This window comes from Nannobrachium achirus (genome assembly GCF_963921795.1).
Source record: "Nannobrachium achirus genome assembly, chromosome: 20".
NCBI lineage: Eukaryota > Metazoa > Chordata > Actinopteri > Myctophiformes > Myctophidae > Nannobrachium > Nannobrachium achirus.
This window is the reverse complement of record NC_137827.1, coordinates 39,363,402-39,384,776: the sequence shown is the minus strand read 5'-3', so window position 1 is coordinate 39,384,776 and position 21,375 is coordinate 39,363,402. Positions and strand designations below refer to the sequence as shown.

General features: G+C 42.7%; 1 protein-coding gene across 1 annotated transcript in view; it reads right to left on the bottom strand.

Moving 5' to 3' along the window:
- Positions 1 to 594: 594 nt before the first annotated feature.
- The window catches only part of LOC308306144 (putative RNA-directed DNA polymerase from transposon BS), a gene marked incomplete at its 3' end in the record, with an annotated part of 47,676 nt that continues 26,895 nt past the window's right edge, over positions 595 to 21,375 (bottom strand). Inside the window, exons 3-5 of the mRNA XM_080751043.1 lie at positions 13,681 to 13,846; positions 12,290 to 13,387; positions 595 to 683 (exon numbers count right to left, since the gene is read on the bottom strand). Coding sequence (XP_080607169.1) covers positions 595 to 683; positions 12,290 to 13,387; positions 13,681 to 13,846 — 1,353 coding nt within the window. The remainder of the gene's footprint in view (positions 684 to 12,289; positions 13,388 to 13,680; positions 13,847 to 21,375) is intronic.

Here is a 21,375-nt window from a genome sequence, read left to right as displayed (position 1 = left end):
AAGTTCAGCTTGGTCCGTCATTTTGGACGGTCATGCCAGCTAGGTCTCTTATTCCTGTGTCAGGGAGCGAGGAGTCATTTCTGACCGGCTATGGCTGAGGAAACATGAGCGTGTCCTTCCAGGGAAGACTTTCCAAGCTGAACAGCATGACTTTAATGAGTCCGCCCCTGCAGCTGGCAATGTTATGTTATGTGTGCACATGCGTGCTGTGCATGCGCGCATCGGTGTCACTGGTGGTGCCGATATGTGAAACTGTTTAGCGGGGCAAATAAAACTGTAACATAACTGAAAGGCTGTCCTCTCAATGAGCAGGTTTTTCCGGGTGTCGCTCTCCATTCCGACATGTCACCACTCCGAAATTGACTTCTTATTGTCGGAGTGGCGACACTTCCATAGAGGTTACGTTTAGGGTAAGGGTTAGAGATAGGGTTAGTGTTGGAATGGAGACATGTCGGAAAGGAGACATGTCGGAAAAGAGACATGTCGGAGTGGCGGGGTGTAACTGGTTTTTCCTTGAGTCTAAACAAGAGTCTTGACGGAGTGGGGTGGGGCTCACCTGTCTGTCGTTGTTGTCAGAAATAAAATGGACGTCACTTAATCTGACGACCCAGAGGAGCTGATGTGCCACTTCTCATCTAGACATTTCTTCATTTCTTCACTCCTTTCACTGTCCTCCATGCAACCTTGGTGGGAGAGGCACAAGGAAAGGACACAAATGAGGGTAACAAGGATTTACTTTATAGACCTGGGACGCAGCCACACACACTCTCTGATTACAGTCGGTGAAGCTTTCAGAGGATGGGATATTCTCTCTCTCTCCGACGAGTCCTCCATCAGCGTCTCCAGTCATCTCGGTTCTCCATACTGTACATCTGGCCAGCTCCTTTGTGCCTTCTGCACCAGCAATTTTCTTTAGTACGCCCACGTAGACAACACTTTAAGATGCGAAGATCATAACTCTGACAAATAAATTACTAGGATATGTTGTGTTGGATATAGTCTCTGAAAGTTTTTCTTTTCATACCATACTAAAACAATGGCTTCCTCAAAGATCTAACAAAAGCTATGCTTCTGAAATGGTCAGTAGTGTCAAGTACACAGTGAGTCACAGGCAGTGAGCTAAACATGGCAGACCTCTGGTATGGACCTTTTAATTTAATTTCACAAAGCCTCTCCACCTCTCCTCACCTATGGCAACCACAATTTGCAGTCTCTTATACAGTAGGTCATGTAGAGATGGGCACAAAATACAAAAAAGGATTTTGATAACAAAATAAAAATACTATGTGAAAAACCTAGATACTATCACGGTGACGGTACACACACACACACAGTTTCGGCTATATTATGATCCATGCCTTATGCCTAAAATTCTTTCCCTTTTTTTACTATTTTGAAAAACATTTTAAAATACTTCAAATGCTGATCAAATGCTGATCTACATCTGCACGTTGTGAGCTTGCAGATCAGCTATTTGAAATATTAAAAAATGTTTTTCAAAATAGTAAAAAAAGGAAAAGAAGTTTAGGCATAAGGCATAGGGCATGGATCATAATATAGCCTCTGACTGTGTGATCCGCTGGACCGGCAGGAAAAATCTGTGTGGTGAAGTGAATTGCCACCACATACTCCTCCCCCAACAATGCTGAAGTGCTGTGCGTGCGTGTGGGTGTGCGTGCGTGTGAAGCAGGGCATTGCTGGAAAAAAGAGCACTTGTACTCAACCAGCCTCCCCTGGGTAAATAAAGGTTTATAAAAAAAAGAGAGTCAATTAGGTAATCAGTGAAGCATTTGTCTGAGGTTCAACCTTACGAGGTTTTAAGGTGAACATTTGGGCACGTTGCATGACTGAACTCACTATCATACTCGAAAAATGAGTGACTTATTGAATGCCATTACCGTGGCAACAAGCTGTGGGGTGTAATTTGCATCACTTTCCTTCACGGTTTTGCAGGCAGTACAATGTGACATTGTCACTTTTCTGCTGCATTTCAGAATCTTTATGCAGTGTTACTTCATGATGGGGTCACATTTGCTTTCCACACACTACAGCTTCATTGTTGTGACATTATGTATGTACAGTATGTATGTATATGCATGTAAATATTGATTTGTGTGTGGACAAATACTTCGAAGAACAAACACAACACAACAGTTTAAAGTGATTTTCTTGATATTTTGTACTCCATGGCTAATTTAACATCAATAGTAATAGGTAAGTAGATTAACAACTTTGATCATCATTTAACAACCAATTAAAATATGTGTTAAACAATGATAAAAGCAAGCAGCCAAAAAAGGCGATATAAGTTTTGGTTAAAAAATGTAGCTTTTGTTTAAATCTCTATATTCTATTCTATATTAATCATTGTGTTTGTTCGATAACCCTGAGTCAACCTGTCTCCAGTCCAGCTCTTTAGCAATCAGAAAATTCATTTTCAGGTAGGTTGCCAATGTCATCCAATCAGGAGAGAGAGAGAAATCATTCATCAGCTTCAGTTTTCTCTTGTTCCAGTTCCAATTGCATCTAGTAACGTTTTTGCTTCATTAATATTGTTTATCTTGTATCTTGTATGAGTTCATTCTCATGGTTGGATGGAATTTGACATTGTATTGGTATCTGGATTTGAATATGTATTTGCTGTTTACTAAACAGCAGGAGAAATGGGGAGACCCCTGTTATTGAATAAATCCTCTATACTATGACAATGATTGCCATCAGCATAATAGAGATATTTAACACTTTTAATCACTTATACATTGTTGCACATTTATTTGTTAATTTCATCGGGTTCATCGTCATCATTTGTGAAATAGAAATGTAATAGTGTAGCCTAATGTATGAATCACCCAGCTGGATACTAAACAATAAGAACTATATCAATGTCATAATTATCATTGTTCTCCCAAGTTTTGCATATCTGTTCTATTTATAATTGAAGTTATGCAGCAAACTTTTAATTGTGCTTTATAAATTAACTTTGACATGACTTGGCATTACTCAGCATTGCATTCAGACTGGTTAATCCAAGGTTATAGAATGCTGAATAATTTCAATAAATAAAGGAGGATATGCCACAGAGACGTGTTATAAAGTTATACGAACAATGTAAATTACACAGCACTTGAGAAGAATCTGTTCACAAACTTACCATTACAAATCAGTTTTATTATTAGATTTCTACACAGTAAATCCTTATGAGTGTTGTACCCTTACGGGTCCATTTGGTTGTAAGAGTCTTCTGAGTTAAATGAGCACTAGAATGTGCAGCCTACATTATCTACCTCTACGCATGGATAATTCTTAATGAGCTCCACAATCAAGTCATCTTAGCTATACATTCATTAAAAAGGGCTCTTGCAAAGAAGCGAAAGGCAAAAACCAACACAGAGGCCTCCTTTGCACCCACATTGCTTGTGCTCCGCGCACCTCATTTGCATTCCTCTGTATTCTCAACTTAAAGTATTCTTCAATGCAATTCAGTGGGTATAAAGTGCTGCTTCATTTAAGATTCTAAAAGCCCTGTTACTCGACAGAAGGCTTGGCAGGGAAGAGAAAACGAAGGGGAAAACAACAGCACAAGCTATCTGGGGGCGGTGGGGGTGTTTTCTAATACACCGTGGCTTTCTTCTTAGCCCAAAGACATCTGTCACACACCTGTGCATCTATCCTTCTCAACCAGGCCCCCAGTGACTCCCACCAGCTGTGGCGGCTACGGTGCAAACAGTTCGCTATGCACCGGCACAAGGTATTTATTACTGGGATTGTTACCAAACTAATTCCGCGCACTGGGAGTGAGAGAAAAACCGAGTACAGTACGTGTGCGTGTGTGTGTGCGCGTGTGTGCGTGTGTGTGTGAGAGAGCGAAAGAGTGAAAACATTTACATACTGTAAGTGAAAGGCAGGGCTATGGTTTGGGGAAATGTGAATTATAATCAATAAAATGCCTGCTATTTTCTGAGCTTAAAAAAAACATAAAAAAAATAGCAAAGTGGCATACTGTGTTTATTTCATCTTGTGCTTTCACAATTGCTTATTTTATTATTTGTTTTATTTTTATTTATTTTTTAATTCATTTTCATGTATTTTGTTTGATTTGTTTTTACCCGCTTTTATCTCCCTCCGCATTTTATGTTTATCACTTGGAATTGCATTTGATAGGACTTGTGCTGTAGGCCTACCAATAAAATTGGATTGATGCATTGCTGATTGATGTACACATGAGAGACTGAGAATCAGGGTGAATGATGGAGGGAAAGAGAGGTGAGAGAGAGAGAGAGAGACAAATGCTCTCCTCTTGAAATGTTACGTCCCCAAGCCTCGATGGCACTCCCCCCGTCCCTCCATCCAGGATCAATGTGGCAGATGTGGAGAAAAGCAACAGTAAATTGGGCACCCGGGCTCGCGGTTCCCCTCCAGCAACCCTCCAAACCCCCCTCCCTCCGTGACAGACCCTGTGGGGCCAGAGAAGTGTTAGTTAATCCCAGAGTCTGGGGGGTTGGACAGATGGGTGGTTGGGGGGCAGAGCGTGCGTTATAGGAAGAGTAGGTGGGAGGCAGTTATAGCACGGAGAATGCTATCTGGGCAGCCATGCGTTGAAGCCGCATGGCTCCGTGTGTTCGTGTGCCGAGGGCAAGTTAAGGCCAACGGGTTCAAAGTGGTGTAGAAGTGTGTGTGTGTGTGTGTGTGTGTGTGTGTGTGTGTGTGTGTGTGTGTGTGTGTGTGTGTGTGTGTGTGGTGTTACTGCCATTGGTATTACAGACCCGCATGCACGCATACTGTACAGACACACATATAGCTACAGTACTCCTACACCCACGCGTGCGCGTCCCCCACGCGTCCCCCACATGCACACATAGGGCTTGCACACAGGACTCGAAGCGATAAGGCTCAGTCCTGCATCCCCTACAGGACTGACAGCCACCTACGATGATACATCCTCTTCCCCTCAATGGCCGGCAGCCAGTTCCGGGAAAACAGATGGATCCTTTGTGGAATAAGGGGTTAAACACCCTCGTCCCCCCGCATTCACACATCATCCCAAATCACCCAGCGCACCCTTGCGCGCAACCCGGCCCATCCATCTGCGCGCTAACGGTTGACGGCGGCAGGCTGCGCCAACGCCCGCCACCGGGGCTGTCCCTCTTGGCTCGACCGTCCCTGTAAAGCTCTCCGTATCCCTGCCCACCTCTACCCCTCCTCCACCCTCCCCCCACGGGGGCTTTGCCGTGTCGGGAGTCAATCCGTCACCTACCCTAGCTAGCAAACGGCGCTTCGACGTTATTAAGTGTGCTGTTCAGCATCGCAGCATGCGCGGTACATAAATTCAGCGTTTTTTTTTTTGTACTCTGGGATTTCTTTATCTTTTCCATGGTTGTGAGTCACTTGCAAAGCCGTGAAATCTCTCCAGCGCCTATTTACATTTTTCACTTTGATATATAAAGTAAGCCTCCACAGAGGAAAGGTAGAGGTAGTGGCAAAAAGGTATGTCTGAAGAATAATACTGTATATGATTTTCGAAGCGGTGAAAGCCGCTTCCAAGGTGTGGCTTTGTGTGTCCCGTACCTGTCCCGTGCATCCCTGCGCTGTGATTGGTTAGTTTTGTCTGTCCCGTGCATGTCCAGAATGAAGAATTGAGGGTTGGCCAAGCTTCACATGACATTTGGCTCTCCAGACAAAATCATTCATTGATTCAGAACTAGAACTAAAGCACATAGAAAGTATAGATCACAGAATGTATAGATCTAGAACACATAGAATACAAATTCACCGCTTCACTTCGAACCAAGGTTTGATTTATATATATATATATATCTTACATATAGTATTGGTGAAGGGGTCCATGGAGTGCCAGCATGGAGTGCCAAATGGTATGTTCCCTATTCCCAGCAAACCAGTTATCCTAGAGGCTCCACACTTGGTACACGTACTGCTCAGTACTCTGGCAACGTTATAGGCACATTTGCCACCATGCTATGTACTTACATTGCGTACAGTAATATAAAACAAAATTATTCAGGCACATTTTAGCCAGCTCTTTTGGCTGCTATAGGACCCCAATCACTGTGCAGCTGCAGCCAGGGTCAGAGGCCAGGGGTTATTCAGGTCAACGAGCCAGAACATAGAGGGAGGGGGGGGGGGGAGGGAGGGGGGAGAGGAGCTGAGCAGAGTAGAGTATCGAATTACAACAGAGGGTGTGTGTGTGTGTGTGTGTGTGTGTGTGTGTGTGTGTGTGTGTGTGTGTGTGTGTGTGTGTGCGCGCGTGCACGTTTTTTTTTTCCAAAAAAAATTTTTCTCAAAAAACTTTTTTTTTCAAAAAACTTTTTTTTTTCAAAAACCTTTTTTTCTCAAAAAACTTTTTTTACTCAAAAAACTTTTTTTTCTCAAAAAACTTTTTTTTCTCAAAAAAAGAACTACCCATATTTGGCCATTACACACACCACACTGCCGCAACATGGCAGTGAAGGCCGCGCAGCGGCCTGAACTCTAGACTTTTGCGGCCCGAAGGGCCGCAAACTTCTAGATATATATATATAGAAGTGTATTGAAGGACCACAACAGCTTCACATGGTTTTGCAACTCAGAGTTTCATGCCATAGGACAATCATCAGGCAAAAAGCCTGCAACAACAAGAAAGGACATACATGAGATAATATGACATTTGTAAATATATATATATATATATATATATATATATATATATATATATATATATATATATATACATACTAGTAAGACGCCCTTAAGGCGAGAAGCAACCTGCTGAAACAACAAAGACTGACACAATATGTCCATATATGGGCATTCCCAGAAATGGGCTTAATATTGATGACATCAGGGATCTCCATATATGGGCATAAAAGGGACAAGGACGGAATTCATTTGCAAGTGTGACTCGCATCGCAACAGCCACACTGGTTATCATGAGACCAACACAATAGGATATGGGCATTCCCAGATATGGGCTCAATATTGATGACAACAGGGATCTCCTTATATGGGTATAAGTATAAAATGGGACAAGGACAGAATGAATTTGCAAGTGTGGTTGCCGTGACGCAAGTCACACTTGCAAATGAATTCTGTCTTGGCCATATATGGAGCGTGACATGAGGCGTGACTGACTGACTGACACACATGAGCTGCAGGTTTTCATAGTAAATGCGACCTATGGTTGCAATTATACATGCCTATAATACATGCATCCACACGCATAAGTGAGCATACAATCTGAATATTATTATACATTTTATATATTGTACATTTCTTCATTGATTATTCTGTACTGCCCTGTGAAGAATTGGAATAATTACAAACATTGCATACGTTAAAACAATATAATAACATAATTTATTCATTATTTCTGAACTGAATCCAATTGACACATTATTCACTTTAGATAGGGGGGAAAAAGGCTAAGGCCTTTAACAAATCAAATCCTTCGCACAAACGAAGCAATTCCCCAAACAATCAAAAGAGCAAAACAAAAACATGTTATTTGCATCCCGGGAAGGGAAGCAATCACAAACAAATAATGAACCCATTACTCCATTTCAGAGCAAATCAAATTCATACAAATCGCTGAACAAAAACAATATTATCACAAGATAATAAATAAATATTAGATCAAATGTTTTCAACCTCCACACGAGTGATAATGATAAAAAGTGACAGACATTTGTACGTCGTAAAATCCAAAGAATAGATATTCTGTTCTGATGGTTTTACAGATGACTGTGTACAGTACACTATATTCTGTATATAAAGGAAGGACTGTACTGTAGGCCTAAGATGAGATAAATCCAAAAAGAAAAAAAAAAAATATATATATATCCCTCATCCCTCATCCCTATCTTATAGGCTTTTCTAAATGTTTTTTTTTTTTTTTTTCAGAAATGTGAGGTGTTTTTGTGACCTTTTCCTGATCCCAACAACCCTATTACTTTTACATTACGCACCTGCATGTCTGTAATGGCTTTCTGCCATGTCATGTACAGCTAATCACATGCAATTAAACATTATCTATGAGACGCTACATGCACTATGGAGTGGACTGCTCTGCTGGAGTGATATCGTCACTATCGAAACCTTGTATGTCCAAAATCGTTCCTTTTTTCATAATTATTTGTAGAAAAAAAATTGAAATAGTGAAAATAGAAGATCTTCCGCGGCTCGCATCGTGAGCCGTTGTGAGCTTGTAGAGCTGCTATTTTCACTATTTTGGCGAGACACTCTTGTATGACGAAGTAGGGAATACATTTTCAAAGTTCAAGTTTAATATGGAGATACTGTAGAAGGTTATTTCCCGACAGCAACGATATGGTAATGGGCTTTCCCACTAAGTGTCAGTTTCCCCGAGGTACTGCTGGTTCAGAACTCATTTAGACTGGCGTAATCAAACAAATTAATCTGTTGTGGAGTAATTAGGATACTTGCTTTAGTCTCCGGGAAGTTGGGTTGCCAGTGTAATGGATGGTCAAAAGGGTAGGGTTCCGAATAGCAGTGCCAGGAAACATTAGCCCCTTGTTACAAGGCCTGTTCACAGGCTGGAATGTTGTTGCCCTGCTGTGCCTCACTGTTCTGTATAAATGTATGGGCCGGCTATTTTCACTAGTTCTTGAAAGGTTCTTTATTTTTAATGTTTTAATTTTATTCTTTTTTTATATGATTTCATTGACTTTTTGAAAATGTTTTGAAATAATCGGATTTTTTTTTACTAGTGACCCATAAAAGTGGGCACGACGCAAACATGGGTCCTGACCCAAACACAGATCTAAATAGTACACACAGATAGGCTACTAGTACTAACAGGGTTGTGTGTGTCACTCATCTGATTGTGGAACCAAATGTATAACATAAGCCTTTATGTAGACATATTAATATAATAAAAGCACAATTGTGTACTTGCATCTGTAGCGCACCGTCACTAATCATCATCAGTGCTGTGCCTCACCCTGCATTGGATGTTATTTAATAATACAGTCTATGACTCTACTCTGGGTGATGGAATAGTACAGCTAAACAGGCCTGCATAAATGTCAAACCACAGATGTTTCCATGGTAAAAGCCCCACTTTATCATTCCAACATCTGTGACTCTTTCAAAGAAATTATCTTTGAAAGAAAGCTGACCTTATCTGGAATAATTGCCACAATATTTCAGAATAAAGAGCTACGATGGAGCATTTCAATAAAAGATGTGATCATATTATTGTCTCCACCAGCCGAAGGCTGAGGGAGAGTATGTTTTCCCCTCCGTCCGTGTGTCCGTGCGTGCGTCCGTGCGTGCGTCCGTGCGTGCGTCCGTGCGTGCGTCCGTGCGTCCTCGCAGTTTGTGAGCGCCAAATCTCAGTCGCCGTTGGCCCGGTCGCTGCCAAAGTGAGCACACACATTCCCTGGATGCCAATCTAGAACCTCTGCCCTAAATTTTTCAAATGGGCCTTTTCTAGCGCCAACTAGTGGCCGATGTTTGCTAAACACATTTCTGTGCACTACTCTTACAGATTTTGTCCAAAAATCCTAGAAATCGGTAGGCAATATCTCGACAGTCATGTGATCAACACGGATCTGTCCGATTTTGCATATTCCATCCTGATTGGCTAAGATTGGCTTCCAAAGTTTGTGGGATTGAGCCGTTTTGAACAAAATGCCTCAAATCACAAACGCAAAGTGCAATTATCATGAAATCGCGCACACACGTTCCCACTAGGCCGAGGAAGAAATGCCACTTAATTTTTTTTTAATCAGCCTCATGGTGGCGCTATAACAGCCCGATTTGTGGTTTTACCTATAACTCCACCGATCAGTTTCAAACTTTGTAAGCGCACTCCCTAGAGGCTAAGGATAAACCTTTGCCCTGCATTTTTCACATCAGCCTTTTATAGCGCCACCTTTGGGCCGACTTATGTAAAACACATTTTTGGATATTACTCCTTGAGATTTTATCCAAAAATCATGCAAATCGGTACACAGTATCTCTATAGTCATGTGATCAAGTCCGATCCGTCTGATATTTCACATTCCATCCTGATTGGCTAATATTAGCTTCCAAAGTTTGCAGGATTGCTCCGTTTTTGAACAAAATGCCTCAAATCATCAACGCAGCTTGCGATTACCGTGACATTTGCCACACATATTCCCACTAGGTCAAGGAACAAATGCTACCTTTTTAACATTGTCCTGTTATAGCGCCACCAGCAGGTAGACTTTAGCAAAACACATTTTTGAACATATGCCACCCTTTTTACATTGGCCTATTATACAGTAGCACCACCAGGACGCACGGCCTGGTGGAGACCTGTGCTCGGAAGAGCACTGCTTCTAGTTGGCCATGTTTTACACAATAAAACCTTGCGTGTTTATGTGTGTTTATGAAAAATGGGACTGCAAACCGATATCAACACTGTGTATTAACTGGGCACATGATTGGTTCCTCTGCTGGTGTCATGATGCAACAATATCATTACCTATGAGTGCACTGCTCATCCACAGCTAATTATAATTTTGTTAACACACACACACACACACACATAAATCGCAAAGGATGCACAGCAGATGATTGTGTAAAACAGCCAAGGTACAGCATTAACACATTATCAACACACGAGGCACGCAGCATTAGCGTTACCACTGGCCTGGCATACACCAAGGTGTTCCCCTGACGGGAGGACTAATTATATCGACCCAAGTGGTGGAAGAGAGAACAAAACAGTCCTTTGGCCTCATCTTAAGTCAACTGAAACAAGACCAAGACTCGCAAACTCTCAGGCGTGTAGGATACAACAACCGCACCGTAATTCATTCTTACCTAGCCAGTGAAGGTTGTCTGAGGGTTTCCTTGGCCTACATTAAACATATTCACACGGTAGCCATTTTGCTTTTAACAAAATACTCATGGGAGCTAGGAGCGCCTCTTGTTTACTTCCAAAGGGCCTTCAGGTTAGGTGGACGGTTGGTGCATGTGAATTAGAAAGAAGAAAGGAGGAAAAAACTGAGATATAAGAAAGAGCTTTACGTTGTTAAAACTAATATCATCCATCTTTTATTCCACGCTCACTGGCTACGTTGCACAAGCCAACACATTTATTAAATCTCCTCTATGCATTGTCTACATAGCTAGGGGGGGAAAAAATCCCTGGCAGGAGTTGGCAGTGATCCCAGTGCGAGGCTCTACTCTCATACTGACAAGATGACGTGCTTCAATGTGGACCTGCAGGCTTCTCGCAATGAACACTGGTGCAATAATGAGAGGAATGGCTTTCCACACAGAAAGAGGTGACATGACATGAGACAGCTCTGTGTCACTTGCACTGTGTCACAGGCATGCACACAGGGACGTGCGGAGAATGTTAGGGAGGCAGGGGCTGAAAGTTGTACGTATAAGGGCCTTTTGCAGGGACGGCTCCAGGGGGGAGCTAGAGGGGGCTTTAGATGCTGTATAAAGGTTCAGGGCTAAAGTGGCCTTGAGTTTAACATTAGCAAGGAATGGAATAATGCACAAATATGGTCTTACAACTGCTTGAAGTTACAGTGTTACTTTGTCAGCAACTATTTTCACAGCATGCTTGTGACACCATATTAAACTTTGACCCACTTTTCAGTTTACAGTTTACAGTTTAGGCATTTAGCAGACGCTTTTAATCCAAAGCGACTTACAATAAGCAGATAACATCACAATAATAAACAAGATAATATGTCAGTACATCATCAACAATATAACAAATGCAAATGGATATCTATCTAGAAAAAACACAATATAATCAAAGTTCTGAAAAAACCTAAAAAACAAAAACAAATGCTAACTAGCTTCATGTATTCATTGATTCTTTTTCTGTAGTGCTAAGGGTTTAGGTGGAGTCTGAAAAGGTGAGTCTTCAGTCCACGGCGAAAGCTAGCGAGTGAGTCCGTTGTTCTAAGTGCGACAGGGAGTTTATTCCACAACTTGGGGGCCAGGAGGGCAAACTGTCTCGGACGAGTGGATTTTTGCCCTGGAGTTTTGAGCGAGGGTTCTGTCAGCATCCCTGTGTTGGCTGATCTAAGTGACCGGGTGGGGGTGTAGGGGTTGATCAGCTTCTGGAGGTATGGAGGAGCCATACCTTTGGCTGCTTTGAAGGTCAGCATCAGTGTTTTGTATTCAGTGCGGGCCGCAACCGGGAGCCAGTGGAGGCTGCGGAGAAGGGGAGAGACATGTGAGAACTTAGGCTGGTTGAAGACCAGTCGTGCCGCGGCATTTTGGATCAGTTGGAGAGGTTTAAGTGCACATGCCGGGAGACCAGTGAGGAGAGAGTTACAATAGTCAAGCTTTGATATGACAGATGTCTGAATGAGGAGCTGGGCTGCCTCCTGGGTGAGGAAGGGTCTGATTTTACGGATGTTATAGAGTGTGAACCTACATGACCGGGTGACTGATGCAATGTGTGCCTTGAATGATAGCTGGCTGTCCAGGACCACACCAAGGTTTCTAGCAGTAGGAACTGAAGTCACAAATGCATTATCTATGGAAATAGTGAGATCTTGCATGGGGCAAGACTTAGCTGGGAAGAAGAGTAGCTCCGTCTTGTCCGGGTTCAGCTTAAGGTGGTGGGCTGACATCCACTGTGAGATGTCGGCCAGACATGCAGCAATGCGTTCTTCCACCTGGGTGGCAGAAGGGGGGAAGGACAAAAACAGTTGAGTGTCATCAGCATAGCAGTGATAGGATAGATTGTGAGCAGAGATAACAGCACCAAGGGATTTGGTGTACAGGGAGAAAAGCAGAGGGCCAAGTACGGATCCCTGGGGGACTCCCGTTTGGAGGGTTCGGGGGGATGAAAGCAAACCTTTCCATGAGACCTGATAGGTCCGGTCCGACAGGTAGGAGGAGAACCACTTTAGTGCCGTCCCGGTGATGCCTAGGTCAGCAAGGGTGTCCAGGAGCAGCTGGTGATTCACTGTGTCGAATGCCGCTGATAGATCCAGAAGAATCAGGACTGCAGAGTGGGAGGCAGCCTGGGCAACATGGAGTGCTTCCGTGACTGCTAGGAGTGCAGTTTCTGTAGAATGGGCTGGTTTAAAACCTGACTGGTTGGGATCCAGCAGGTTGTTCTGTGAGAGATGGAGAGAAAGCTGGTTAGAGACCACACGTTCAAGGGTTTTTGAAAGAAATGAGAGGAGGGATACCGGTCTGTAGTTCTTGACGTCCGAGGGGTCAAGAGTTGGTTTTTTGAGGAGTGGTGATACTCTGGCTGCCTTGAAGGCAGCTGGGACACAGCCTGAGGTTACAGAACTGTTGATGATGGCGGTTATGAAGGGGAGTAGGTCAGGTGCGATCGTCTGGAAGAGTGGAGAAGGGATTGGATCCAGGGCACAGGTGGTAGGTCTAGAGGAAGTCACTAGTTTTATGACGTCATCTGTAGAGAGAGGGGAGAAGGAGGACAGACATGTTAAGTTGGGGATACAATTCCGTGTGTTAGACACTGTATTCTGGGGGAGATGGGAGAATGAACTACTGATATCGTCAACCTTCTTTTCAAAGTAGGCGACAAAATCATCCGCTGAGAGGGATGAAGGAGGGGGGGGAGGGGGGGGTTTGAGGAGGGTTGAGAACGTGCTAAACAGTTTCCTAGGGTTTGAGGTACATGATTGAATCTTTGTGTGGTAGAATGATGATTTTGCAGTGGAAAGTGAGAGTGAGAAACCTGACAGGAGTGTGTGAAAATGAGATAGGTCCTCTGGTTGCTTCGTCTTGTGCCACTTCCTCTCTGCCGCCCTGAGAGGTGTTCGCTCAGATCTGAGAGTTTCAGATAGCCATGGGGGAGGTGGATTTGCACGTGCTGGCCTGGTCGAGAGAGGGCAGAGACGATCAAACGCTGAGGAGACAGAGGAGAGAAAGGAAGATGTTAGAGCGTCAGAAGGGAGAGTGGGAAGGACATCCGGGTTTGGGAGGGAGGAGAGAATGGAGGAGGAGAGAGTGGAGGGATCCAGGGTTTTCAGGTTGCGTCGTGTGGTGACGGTCAACGGGTGGGTAGGCACAGATCTGAGGGAAGAGAGGGAGAGAGAGAAGGTTATGAAGCAGTGATCAGAGCATTTGACAGGGGTAACAGTGAGGTTTGAGGAAGAGCATGCTCTGGTGAACACAAGGTCCAATACATTCCCTGCCTTGTGGGTGGGAGGGGAAGGGGACAGGGACAAGTCAAATGACGTCAGTAGGGATGTAACTGGAAGACACTTTTCTGCAGTTGGTAGGTTGAAATCACCCAGTAGAATCAGGGGAGTTCCGTCCTCCGGAAATGAGCTGATCAGAGAGTCCAGTTCTTCCAGAAAATCCCCAAGGGTCCCTGGGGGGCGGTAGAGCACAATGATGGTGAGAGGTACAGGTTGTATTATATAGATAGCATGATATTCAAATGTGGACAGAGAGAGGTGAGAGAGGTTTAACGCACGGATCTTCCATTTGGGAGATGTTAAAATGCCTGTGCCGCCCCCAGTACGATCTGTGGGACGTGGCGTGTGTGTAAATGTATGTGCTGCAGAGAGTGCAGCAGGAGTAGCTGTATTATTCGGTGTTATCCAGGTTTCTGTCAGTGCAAGGAATTGGAGGGAATTCAAAGTAGCCTGGCCTAGAATGAATTCAGGCATGTTCTTCTTTGCAGCTGAGTGGCAGTTCCAGAGGCCGCCTTGGATTGTAATGTGGTGACTAGGTGAGCGAGGTGGGTAAATTAGATTATTGGTGTTACAGTGCCGGGTGTAATGGTGTCTAGTGCGAAGAGAGGTGAGCAGAGTAGGTATGGCAGGGAAGCACATTTTTTAAACTATACCAATATAACAAATATAACAATAATATTTGAATCCTGAGTGCAAGTAAGAGCTAAATTTATACTAATCCATGTGGGGGGGGCAGCTCCTTTGCTGGACGTGTCTGGAGAAGTTCATGTCCGATCTTGAATTAGGAAAAAACATGAAAGTTAAGTGCAACAAGATGAGAGTTAAGTGCAACAAGACAAAAAATATAAAAGTCCTGTTTGTTTTCTGTAGAATCCTCAGTAGTTCCAGTGGCTCTGGTCTGCAACCATGAATGAAAAGTGACTGTGATCTGGGCCCACTTAAATGCAACAGAGCATTAAAGTAGGAGGTGTAAACAGGATCACAGGCAACCAATCAGACAATGGAGGAGGGATCAGAAGCCAAGGGATTGTCCCAGAGTGCAACACACAGCTAGGCCAAGAATATACTTTAAACAAAGACAGGAATCTAATCTGAAGAGACAGACAAGTAACAGAAAGGAAGATAGTTAAGTGCAACAAGACAAAAAATATAAAAGTCCTGTTTGTTTTCTGTAGAATCCTCAGTAGTTCCAGTGGCTCTGGTCTGCAACCATGAATGGACCACTCCAATCTGCATTCTCTCAATAAGCTCTACACAAATTTAACTGACCTGTTTTCTTTATTCAACTCATAGCCAGAGAGAGGTTTTGAAAGTATGAGTCAAGAGGCTGCACTGTCAGGATTCTTATTAGTATAGGCTAAGCCAAAACACCTCGAACTTGCTGCAAGCTTTCATAACCTGCCTGTCCACACTCACAAGTTCCTCAGGTTTAGTGACTCGTGGCATTCCTATCCAGTTTGCTTCGGCGACTCTAGAAACAATGCGAACTAAAATCAGTGGCACGTATTCACAGTCCGCATCTACCGGTAGTACGATACTTACTTAACACAGTTATTGGGTTCCTTTTGGGAGTCATGCCTAAGTGAAATGTTCACCTGAATCCAGGGAGTTGGGAGTATATATATATATATATATATATATATATATATATATATATATATATTTATTAGTAATAAATAAATAAATATAGTTTATCACCTCGAAACGTTATCGGTTCAGTTTGATACAGTGGTGTCACAGTTTGATACAGCAAACGCTATGTGTGTGCATGCGCGCGCGCACTGTGTGTGTGTGTGTGTGTGTGTGTGTGTGTGTGTGTGTGTGTGTGATGAGGCTTACTGCTTCTTTTAAAGACCTAAGCCCAAGTGACAATCTCCAAAACCCAGGCGGCAATTAAGGGCTGAGATAACTGAAACTCTGGGCTCCACATTTATCTGCACTTGCACCCTGCAGGACAGCAAATAGCGGATGGCTAGGAAGGTGTATTTTCACATTTTCACACACACACACACACACACACACACACCTTTTTCTTAAATTCATGCACACTGTTCTGATGGTGCAAGAAGTATTCTTTTACTTAATACCACGAATATCTGTTCAAAAGTATTGGCATCACAATATATCAAACTACAAGTACTACAATTTGTAGAAGTAAAAGTTTAAAGTATGAAACCTTTTTAATACTCAGCAATGTAAATGTAATCAATTATACTTGAGTATGTGAACACGCGTACAGCATGCCAATGCAATGCAAAAAGTCAACAGTTCTCTCACATTTCTTCAGAGACGCATACAAATACATCCTAACTAATCATGTCAACTGCGGTGACTGCTTTTAAAATGTGCCTAATTAATAAAACTTCAAGGGGTGAGCACCTTAGAAATGAAAGAAGCATCCACTGACAGAGACAGAGAGAGCGCTGTGGGTAAGAAACATTAAAGACTCCACTATCTGATGGATAATTTGCCAGCGGCAGACTCATTGTCCATATGATTTATTGACTCCTAAGTAGTCTTGACAGTAAATGGTCTTCTTCTTTTTTTCATAAGTCAATACTCTTTGACTTATTTAGAGAAAGGATTTCTTTGAATGGCATTGACTATCGAAGGACTATGAAAAGAAACATAATAGTTAGAGGTGGCGCCATAGTTTAGTACTTTCTGTTTTGTATGTGTCTATGGAGTTAACATTACTCTAATAGACCCCCGGGTGTGGTTATAATATGCAAATATGTCTTCCCTGTGTATTTTTGGTTTCTTCCTGAAAGCTGAAAGCCACTGAATCAAAAGGCCCAATCGAAATACACCGCATTAGTGACACAATATAACTCCACAACAATTATTTGAAAACTTTAGTTACTAGTTACTTATAAGATTTTGATTATTATTACAAAATATACATTAACCACTTCAGCCCTATATACTTTGGCTATTTGAAAATAGCCGATTTACAATACATTTGTACATTTACATTTGATTTGCTTAATGTGCAACATTGTTCTCACTCAACAATAAACAAACCAACATCCTGTCCTAATAACTACTAATTGAAGCCGAGGCCGAATTGGCCCGAATCGCATGAAAGAGGCCTCATAGCACATGGTTGTTTCTACAGACTCCAACTTTCGCACGCAGATAGCTCAGATCTTTGCCTACGTTCTTAGCTAGGCCTTGACCTGACCCGATACGTGTTTTTTCCCGGCACGAAAGGTTCAGAATCTCTGTATGCGGAGATGATGACTGACATCAGGCTGGTCTGGAAACTGGCACAAGCGTTGACTCATTCTGACATCACTCCTGTGCAAATAGACAATTCTTCCACACTTTCACTTTGCACTCTAGGTCAAGTTTGCGGAGCTGATGTCTGACATCAGGTTTTCCGGAACCGGCACGCTCGTTCTCCGCCACAGCGGGGAGTGCAGTGCCCGGCCTCGTCCGACACGCGGTTTTCCGGAACCGGCGCGAAAGTTTCGGAATCTCCGTATACAGAGCTGATGTCTGACATCAGGGTTTTCCGGAACCGGCACTGTCTGCAACACAGTCAGAGGCACAGACAAACAGATACAGAAATCTCAGAAATCTTCATAATGGGCATAAAGGGACAGAGACAGACAGATACAGAGATCTACATATACGGGCATAAAAGGGACAAATATGGGACATAAAATGGATGCAGACAGACAGATACAGATATCTGTCTACAGATATCTCCATATATGAGCATAAATGGACACAGGCAAAAAGATGGTCAAAACGGGTCCTATGACAACAGGTTTAATGGGACCGTTCGTCCCACCGGAACAAGCGCGAAAGGTTCGGAATCTCCGTATGCGGAGCTGATGTCTGACATCAGGGTTTTCCGGAACCGGCACATACACGGGCATAAAAGGGACACAGACAGAGAGATACAGAGATCTCCATATATGGACATAAAATGGATGCAGACAGACAGATATAGATACATCCACATATGGTCATAAATAGGCGGTCCCCGACTAGACGCTCGGCTGCCTGTCAGGCAGATACATAGATCTCCATATAGGGGCATAAAATGGACGCAATGGTCAAAACAGGTCCTATATCAACAGGTATAATGGGGTTTGCATTAAAGGGCAGGGCATTCATTCTCTATTCACATCATTCCCGAGTAGGCCGGTCCCCGACTAGATGCTCGGCCGCCCGGCGAGCTTCTAGTACAGTATAATAAGTATCAGCACATTTCTTAAGTGACAATTTAAGGACTTTTAAGACCATTTTAATACCTCTAAAATGAAAACAACCGAGTCAAACAAAACACAAAATCACAACGACAATAGTAAGCAACAATAGATTTGTTATTTCAGCTATTTTTGAAGATTATGGAAGATTTTTGAACATTTTCAATTTTAAGTGCATGGCCAAAATATGGATGTCAGATTGTTAAAACACATATCCCCACTTCAAACAAGATTATGGTTTGGCACTGTGTAAAATGGATGAGAAGACTGGCATGCTGGCATCCTACAGTGGATGCTGCCAAGATGACTAACCCCTCCATGTGGCTCGCTCAGTAGCTGTCAGACCTAGAGGGATTCTGTCGGCCCTAGTGTTATTTTCCACTGCTCCTCACATCCAAACAAGTGGTTTGGACCGACTGACATTGGCATCCTCAAAAAAAACAAAAAAAAACAGAGGAATTATGCACACATACAGTACTAAAAATAAGACAAAGACTGGTGAACATGTCTGTCTTTTTTTTACCCAAGTTACATCTTTTCACCCACCATGTAGTTTGAAGTAGGTTAGTGCCATCTACGGACAAAATGAGATGACGAAATTGGGACAGTTGGACATGATTCCTTCAGTTCTGGGAGGACAGCCTATAATCATGCTTGACGCACGATGAGCTCAAGCCCTCCTGAGAGCTAAAGGGCTTTTACACTAAAAGGTATAAAATGTGAGTCAGTAGGGACTCTGACGTTCCCACCAGCTTTGGTCTGATGAGAGCTGGGCTGCTTCACTGCGGCTTCCTGCGTTGCCATGGAGACAGCTGACTTGTGGCAGGAGGAGAGCACTCTCAGTGCCAGAGAACTAGGGCTGCAACTATCGATTTGTTTCTTTTGCGATTATTATATTGATTGCTTTCTTTGATTGACCAAATAATCCAGAAGAGTGTCTTCTGTTTTCTTCAACAGAGGTTCCCAAACTTTTTTGTCTCAGGGCACCCCATAAATATCTTTTTAATCCGAGGCACCCCTACATTATAATTTTCACTCCCAGCACCTTATAGCATATTGTCGTTGTCGGGTGGGAAACCTTGTATGTCCAAAACTGTTCGTTTTGTATTTATCATCTATAAAATGTACTAAACTAGCGAAAACAGCAGATCTACAAGCACACAACGCCTCGCATCGCGAGGCGTTGTGTGCTTGTAGATCGACTGTTTTCACTAGTTTTGTGCGACAGTCTTGTATGATGAAGCAAGGCTTTGCTTTACCAAAAGACGTACACATTTGAAACTTGGAGATACAAGGTTTCTGCCCTACAGTGACGATATTTTAGTGATTATGTTGCGAGGAAAACGTTGAGATAATAGCCATTTTGGTTAGAACTGACTGAAAATAACGTTGTACTTCAAGTTTAAAATGATACTAAATATTTTTTCAAGTGTCCAAATAAATTCCAAATATTATAAAATTATCTCGCTGCACCCCTGGACTGCCGTCGCGGCACCCCAGGGTGCCCCGTCACCCACTTTGAAAACCCCTGTTCTACAAATCGACAAAAGAAATTGAAAATATAAAAAAAAATACTTTGTAGTACAACAGTGCCCCGCAATAGTGTCACACAAAAGTAGCAAGAATAGGCAATCTACAAGTCAACAACATGACACGATGTGGCGCATTGTGAGCTTGTAGACCGGCTATTATTGATAATTATTATTGCCAATCGATTATTATTTTTATAATCAATTAAATCGACTAGTTTGAGTCGCACCCGTACAGAGAACAATGGTCACTGGCTGTTCCACTCATATTGGCGCAAACTTAAAGGTAAGGAGGCTCCAAGCCGCTGAAGCCTAATTCATATTTGGTCGCACAACATTTTGTGCAATATGCAATTCAGGAATTTGGCAGACAACGCTTATTCAGTGCGACTTAAAAGTGCAAGTTCATATATACTGTAAGTCAGGGGTCTTCAACAGGGGTCCAGGACACCTAGGGGGTTAGGGTTAGGTGGGCCTCCAAATCTTTGTGTGATAGAAACTTGTTTTTCTCCTTTTTTATATTAACCACTTGAACCCTAACCTCCATACTCTGAGAACTTTAGCCAAAAATAGCAGATCTACAAGCTTGGCGTTGTGAGCTTGTAGATCGGCTATTTTCGGCAAAGAGGTTGGTGTAGAGGGGAAAAAAGAGCACACTAAGTATAGAGTGAAGGGTCAAGTTTATTAAGTATTGACGGTTCAAGTAGTTAAATATCTGAAAACACAAATTGACATGAATCCAAAATACAAAGACGATTGTGCAGTCAAACGATGAAACTATATGGAATATACGAAAAGGTTGTGGGGGTCCCTGCTTCATCTCTCTCTCAGCTAAGGGGTCCTGAAAACGTTGAAGACCCCTGCTGTAAGTTAAATTGCTTGACCTAGTCAACAAACGGCAGGGTAAAGTGTTACATAAGTAATGTTCAAGGAAAATAATTGAGTGCTTCCAAGAAACTAGGATACGACCATGCCACTTGATGAAAAATAATAGATTTACAACTGGAAAAAAGGTGGCTATGTAGGAGGCGAGTCTATAAATGGGTCTGTATTTGTGTTTGTCCCGGACTAATTTCGCAAACCTCTCTGGACCAATCAGCACCACATTTCTAGTGCACAATTCCGGTCGGACAATTAAGTACCTCCATGCATTCTTTTTTTCTTCACGTACGGTACGTTTCTTCTTTTTTTTTTACCCCCATTTTATAATGGTAGTGAATGGCGGTTGAATTTGGGCTGAAACGTTGACCAAAATAGAACATACTGGAAATTATATGTAGATACTGTATGTGATAGATGACTAACATTGTTTGATGCTGGCTTGTTATTGATTCTGTCTCATTTTATGTTATTCTTTGTGTAGTGTCATGCGTATGTAAATGTGCATACAGTATAGTTTGTCAAAAATCAATACAAATATTGAAAGAGATGTCTGACATCACAGATTGGACACAGTCATGAAGTCTGAGATCCACTTGGGAGCCG